Below are 7,348 nucleotides of genomic sequence, written 5' to 3'. Positions count from 1 at the left end.
CTGAGGTGAAATTCAGTGCAGTCCTGTATCGTGATATGTATCGTATCGTGGCCTCTGTACCGTGATACGTATCGTATCGTGACTTTGCTGCTGATACACAGCCCTAGCTTGAGTTAAGATGCATACAAAAGTTACTTTTATTAACAACAGTAATGGGTGCAAAATCTAATTTTTATATAGAACAATTTCTATATTCCACTCTTATTAAATGTACCATTATTCTTCTAGTATATGGAACTGACCAACTTCAGTGATTGTGTGATTTAGTAGCAAATTGAAGAAAAGTTTGTTTTTCAAGGCACTTTGTGACTTTTTTTACTTCATACACAAAACAAGTGTAAAATTCTGACAAAATCTGATTTCTTGATGATTTAATATTTTATAATAGTGATTTTATAATTTCAAAATATATGAATGAATGACTAACTAAGCAGTGTTTTATTTTTCCTTTTTATTATTCAGTTCCTAAACTCATGTTAAAATGATTACACTAATGTTAAGATTAAATTTTGATGTAATGCTCGAGTAAAACACATACCGTTCACTTTCAGAAGTTGTTGTAGGGTTGCTTTCTAATTAGAATCAGAATCAGAATGAGCTTTATTCACCACTTAAGTGTGCGCAAACACAAGGAATTTGTTGTGGTTTTACAGGAACTCTTGATACATACATACATACATACAAATAACCATATATATATGACACAAGATAGTTATAGAAGTTCACAGAACTGACTCCGCAACAGCTGAGTAAAACTGTTTCATCTGAGCATGTGGCACTTTAAGTATTATCGTATCGCATATCGCATTTTTCTTCAATATCGCACAGCCCTACTAATAAGCCAACAAGTGCTCCTCTGCTGCCGTCTATTGGTTATAATTGTGATTTGATGTATTTTTAAAATTTTACATAAGTGTTTGTTTACCACAAAGTATATTTTGGTCATCTCATTAAAAATAGCATTCAAACCGGATAATTTTAGAGCTTTAAAGTGCTGGAAATAGTTGTGTGAAATGCTTGAAAGTCATTGAAAAGTGCTTGAATTTCTCTCTCAAAAGGCTGTACAAACCCTGAAATAAATAATATAATATCTCCCTCACTCTCTGAGCCTGCTTCTGCCTCATCTTCAATGGAAGTAGGGGAGAGTGGGGTAAGTTGAGCCAGTGGGTAAGTTGACCCACCCTGTTTCTTAGCAACTGTATACACTTTTACTGTCATGTGACCATGTATTTTGGAACCACCCTTCATTTTTGCCAAACTGTGAAAAGGAGAAACACATGGGGGTGGAATGGAAGGCACCCATTTACTTTAAAAACCGTGTTTGGCATGTCAAAGTAAAATTTTAGCATAACAGATGAAATGGTTGTTACATCAAAGCAAATTTATCCAGGTCTAAAATATTTATGATACATATAAGTGATTTAGCAACATATAAAACCATGCAAATCATTTAGCTAAATATTAGCCTGAACTGGTAAGCTACAGTAGCTATTTCTTTCCAAAATGGCAGCTATGGGGCAAAGTGAGCCAAATGCTTTGTTTAGTCTGTTTTTAGGAAGGCTACAACTTTGGTTTTCAACATATTGTTTCAGAAATGCAAACAATTAAATACTGAAATTTAAACTTCATTTGGTTGGTTTTATGTTGTTAAAGTTAACTTTATGAAAATACATATTTAAATTAGTTTTTAAATTGCTATTTATTTCACATGGGTTTGAATCAGATTTGGTCAGATGGTCATTTTACACCCAGATGGTGCATCTTACCCACTGACTCGACTCGGGTCAGCTTAACCCGGGGCAAACTGAGCCATGAGAACACCTTTTTTAAAGCCAGATTTTTTAGAACCCTTTGTCATAGATACATTCTGATCTTTTAAAATCATCGGAATACTTTCATTAGGATAGGATACTTTCACTGTACTTCTGCAAGATTTTAACTTAACCACATAAGTAAAAAATGGCTAATCTTACCCCACTCTCCACTATAAGTATTAAACATTTATTTTAATATTTTACAGCGTTAATCTATATTATATACAAATAAACAACTAATTTAGAACATTTGTATTATTACAAATTAGTATATCGATATGTATCGCGATATAATTTTTTTCAATAAAGCGCCTCCTGCTGGCAGAGAATCAGTTTGCATTTTTAATAATAAGCCCGTCTCCAGCAACATGTTTTTGTTTTTGTTTTATGCAGCAACTCAAGAGCACTTTTCATATTCTTTATCCTGACTGAAGCACATTTGTTTCAATCTATAAGAATAATCAGCCTAGGCAGTCAAAAGTTTTTTAACAGTAAGATTTTTAATGTTTAAAAACATTTTTTAATTATTTTTTTACAATTTAAAATAACTGCTTTCTATTTGAAAGCAGTTATTTTAAATCTTCAGAAATCATTCTAATATGCTGATTTGCTGATTATCAATATTTAAAACAGTTGAGTACATTTTTTTTCAGGATTCTTTGATGAATAGAAAGATCCAAAGATCAGCATTTATCTGAAATAAAAAGCTTTTATAACATTATACACTATTCCATTCAAAAGCTTGGAGTCAGTATAATTTTTTTTTTGGAAATTATAGAAATTAAATTTTATTTAGAATACTTTTATTTAGCAAGGATGCTTTAAATTGATCAAAAAGATTATAATGTTACAAGAGATTTATATTTCAGATAAATGTTGTTCTTCTGAACTTCATCGATATCGGAATTATATCGTATCGACCGAAATGAAGAAATATATCGCGATATAAATTTTGGCCATATCGTCCAGCCCTACACACACCCAACTTTTTCTGACACATAGAAAAATTAATTATGATAGACAATTTATGACAATTAATTATCATCTGTGGACAAAGTCATGCAGAAGTGTCATGACATCCATTTCATCTAAAATTGGCTCTATGGGGTAACTTACTTAACTGGTAATCTTGACAGTTTCACCTTATTAATTAATTATTTCAATGGGAGACCTTGTTTTGCCAACCACGTTATTTTCTTGATCAAGTTAACCTCAAATTTGATTATGCATTAGAATTGAAATCATAAAAAAATATTGCAAACCATGACAATGTACCTAGAATAGTTGACATTCAACTGATATACTCCTTGACAATATGTTATTGCAGATAAAATATTGAGAGAAAAAAAAAAATGGGCGGACACTTAAATTAATGTGTTATAATTGTCCACCACAGAAGAAAATAGCAATGTATGGTGCTGGTCACGTGGTGTTATAATAAACAATTTTTAGTTGCAGGAGGTTGTTATTTCAGTAACATAGCTGACAGAATTTTTGTGGACATGAACAAAATAAAATATCTTCTTAAATTTAAACTTCATAAAAAAAAAAGGGCATCAAGGTAATTTCAAACAAATTGAAAAGGAGGGTGCACAATTATTTGTATAAGATTGTTTATTTTCTCTTAATGGATGTATGATGAAGAAAATTGTTAGAAATAATATAAGTAACATCAATGGACATATGTATGCTAAATTGTAAAATTACTCATAAATGTCTGTAATGCATGTGGAAAGTATACTTTGCTCTCTTTAGTGATTTTCAATTTATTTTCTTTATTGTAAAACTATATTTTTTTATTTGATCCGGCATACATGATATATTTTACATTTTAAAATAAGATTTTCCATTTTCCAAAGCTGTTTGCAAGTATAGTTTGGCAGAAAATATGTTTGAAATATGTGTATTCTTCTTCTTATAGACAGTGAAACAGCCGTGTACACCCTCATGCCCATGGTCATGGCTGACCAGCACAGGTAAGTGTCACCGTTACCCTGTGCATGTAACTGGAACACAATTAATGACTTAACAAAAGGCCAAGAGAAGCAGACACACAATAACTTGTCTAGTCCCTGTCTAAAAAAAGCCAAAATGCCACCCACTCCTGCAGCTTCCCCAGTACAACGTTTCCAGTACAGAATGTATGACAGGTTCAGTGATCAACAGCTGTACATTTAATGGAAGCTAAAGAAGAGGATGTCAAGCTTAACATCATCTTTGGGCGGCAGTCGTCTCCCGTCTCTTGGGCCACACAGCTGAATGTAATAATTGTGTTATGTTTATTGCCATTTTAATTTTTTCTTATAGGTCAGTTTCTGAATTGCTTTGGCATACATGATATATTTTACATTTTAAAATAAGATTTTCCATTTTCCAAAGCTGTTTGCAAGTATAGTTTGGCAGAAAATATGTTTGAAATATGTGTATTCTTCTTCTTATAGACAGTGAAACAGCCGTGTACACCCTCATGCCCATGGTCATGGCTGACCAGCACAGGTAAGTGTCACCGTTACCCTGTGCATGTAACTGGAACACAATTAATGACTTAACAAAAGGCCAAGAGAAGCAGACACACAATAACTTGTCTAGTCCCTGTCTAAAAAAAGCCAAAATGCCACCCACTCCTGCAGCTTCCCCAGTACAACGTTTCCAGTACAGAATGTATGACAGGTTCAGTGATCAACAGCTGTACATTTAATGGAAGCTAAAGAAGAGGATGTCAAGCTTAACATCATCTTTGGGCGGCATTCGTCTCCCGTCTCTTGGGCCACACAGCTGAATGTAATAATTGTGTTATGTTTATTGCCATTTGAATTTTTTTCTTATAGGTCAGTTTCTGAATTGCTTTTAAACTCAAAGTTTGATGTCAACTACGCATTTGGACGTGTTAAAAGAAGCCTTCTACATATTGCTGCCAAGTAAGAGTTTTGTTCTTTTCACAATCACAAAAAATTACAGAAATTACACGTCCACTTTTTTTTTTATGTGTTCCCTATTTGCTCTTTTAAAATTCTAAAACTCTTAATGAAGTGGTTTCCGGGTGTTTCATAAATAAACAATTATTTTTAATATTCTGATGACCCAGTTTGATCATGTTCTCTGAAGTTTTTGTTGTTGTTTCAGCTGTGGATCAGTAGAGTGTCTTGTCCTGCTGTTAAAGCGTGGAGCGAATCCAAACTATCAGGATATCTCCGGCTGCACACCTCTGCATCTGGCTGCAAGAAACGGGTAAATTAGGTTTTTATAAACTCCAGTACTACCACCTGCTGGGAGCATAACAAATTACATTTCTTAGTCCTTATCCCGCATGCACGGAAGTCCTAGAGGTTATGGATTATTCTTATTTTTCTTTCTTGTTTTCTCGTGATCTCGACATAACAAAAGATGTTCTCCAAGTTACACAACTGCGCCAACAGGTGGCAGTATAGACCTGAATATAACTGATGGGGCGTTGTATACTGCAGTGGTTCCCAACCCTGGTCCTGGAGGCACCCCAACACTGCACGTTTTGCATGTCTCCTTAATCAAACACACCTGATTCAGGTCATCAGCTCATTAGTAGAGACTCCAAGGCTGTGTCCGAAATCGCCCCCTATACCCTCATTCACTATTCCCTACATTAGGTCACTAATTCAGTTCACTAGAAGGAGTGAATGAAAACGAGTAGTGAATTCGGACACTGAGTGCACCGGAAGGAATGCTGCTTTTGCATAGTTTGTGCTTGCTGTTTATTAATCATTTGAAACTAGCAAACTAGCAGCTCCAGTAGTAAGATTAAAGGATTTATCTTGAACTCTGTCACGGAAATTATGTATAAACCCTAATCAAACAATTGAATAATCAATTTACAATGAATTTATACCCATGTTGTACATTATGCTGTACGCCATGGATGAGCGCTTTGTAAAAATGAACGGATTGATTATTCAGCTGCGGGCGCCATCTTCTGGCGACATGCGGGAATTCATTCGGCGAGTGACTCTCACGGTGCATTATGGGCATTCTCTAGCCGTTGAGCGTGCACCAGTTGTACACTCGTTTTTGCAGTGCATTGTGGGATTGAATGAGTGCACTCGAGAACGTCCACTATGGTTTCGGACACCACTAAAAATGGCTGTTTCCTCAAATAGTGCCCTATTTAAGGGTATAGGGGGCGATTTCGGACACAGCCCAAGACCTGAAATTGGTGTGTCAGAGAAAGGAGACATGCAAAATGTGCAGTGTTGGGGTGCCTCCAGGACCAGGGTTGGGAATCACTGGTATACTGTATATCCACTTAACTGTACACATTTGGGACAGAATAAGGAACTTCCTCGTGATCGCTATAATTTGTGCAGTATTGTTCATTACTGACATTTAATTAACTTATAAATATTAAATGCTTGAATCGATATGATTATTTTACTTGAAAGTGTATCTGTTATCGTTAAGTTCTTACTGCTAGATGACTCATCACAGTTTCACTACCGCTATAGCGTTCGGTGTGATACTAAACTTATTGCTTATTAAAACCAAGGTTGACATCACTGTATAGTATTCTGTTTGCATTTATATCTTTATTTGCGCAGCTCTGAAGTACATGTTTGTTAGTTAATAAGCGGGGATGTTGTGTTTATCTAGGACGTGCTTTTATGACGTATTTGTAATGTGCATCTTTGTCCTTATTGTTAATCTTTATCGTTAGTCATTCAATTTATATTGACACACACACACACACACACACACACGCACACAAACACACACACACTTCTCAAACAGCATCCCAAGCTTGTAACACACATGATATCAGTCACAGCATATCCTACATGGCTAAAAATCACAAATTATATATCATTTTTTTTCAAGCGAATGAGGAAAAATACAGTGAGTTGAATCCAAGCAGCTCAAAAAGATTTTAGTTCTCTGCATCTTTCTGAAGGGCTCCGCCTGTGTTTGCGGTGTTGGATGCTTTGTTGTTAGACCATTTAAGCATGTTAATTACACAAACAAAATGTTTAACGTACTGTCTCTGGAAAAAAAATAATAAATCAACAGTGATGAATTAGCCTATATTTATTGATTGTAGACGTTATTACTAAGTGAAGCAAAATTTGCTAAAATATCGACAACATACAGTATAAGAGCGCATGGTTTATCTGTCGATCAGATGCGTGTCAAAGTTGTGTTAGTACTATAGCAACAGAAGACTCACGACACATTGTGTTTTAAAAATCAAACAATCATTGTAAAAAAAAACAAACAACTTTTGTTATGTTGAGATCACGAAAGAAGATCAAGAAAGAAAAATAATCATAACCCATGGCCTCTTACGACTTACGTGTGCATGGTTTGTTTACATAGCCTAAGCATTTGTGTGTATTGCATTGCAAAAATGGTAACCTAGAAATGCATTTATGTTGAGTCCCATGATGTCCCATTTTCCCATGTTGTCTTATATTTTCACAGACAGAAGAAGTGTATGGGCAGACTGTTAGAGTACAATGCTGATGTTAATATCTGCAATAATGAAGGTCTCACTGCTGTGAGTATGATGA

General features: G+C 34.8%; 1 protein-coding gene across 2 annotated transcripts in view; it reads left to right on the top strand.

Moving 5' to 3' along the window:
• LOC107679309 (E3 ubiquitin-protein ligase HACE1) overlaps nt 1-7,348 on the top strand; it is a 35,163-nt gene that overhangs the window by 1,329 nt on the left and 26,486 nt on the right. The window contains exons 2-5 of one of the 2 annotated variants that reach the window (XM_016474832.1): nt 3,736-3,790; nt 4,643-4,732; nt 4,938-5,042; nt 7,260-7,335. In XM_016474832.1, the coding sequence (XP_016330318.1) occupies nt 3,736-3,790; nt 4,643-4,732; nt 4,938-5,042; nt 7,260-7,335 (326 nt within the window). Of the gene's footprint in view, nt 1-3,735; nt 3,791-4,259; nt 4,311-4,642; nt 4,733-4,937; nt 5,043-7,259; nt 7,336-7,348 lie in introns of those variants that run through there. The other variant, XM_016474833.1, reaches the window with a different exon arrangement.

The sequence above is a fragment of the Sinocyclocheilus anshuiensis genome, unplaced genomic scaffold (genome assembly GCF_001515605.1).
Source record: "Sinocyclocheilus anshuiensis isolate Anshui unplaced genomic scaffold, SAMN03320099.WGS_v1.1 scaffold2366, whole genome shotgun sequence".
Classification (NCBI taxonomy): domain Eukaryota; kingdom Metazoa; phylum Chordata; class Actinopteri; order Cypriniformes; family Cyprinidae; genus Sinocyclocheilus; species Sinocyclocheilus anshuiensis.
Note: the sequence above shows the minus strand (reverse complement) of the source record. Positions and strands in the feature narration are given on the sequence as shown.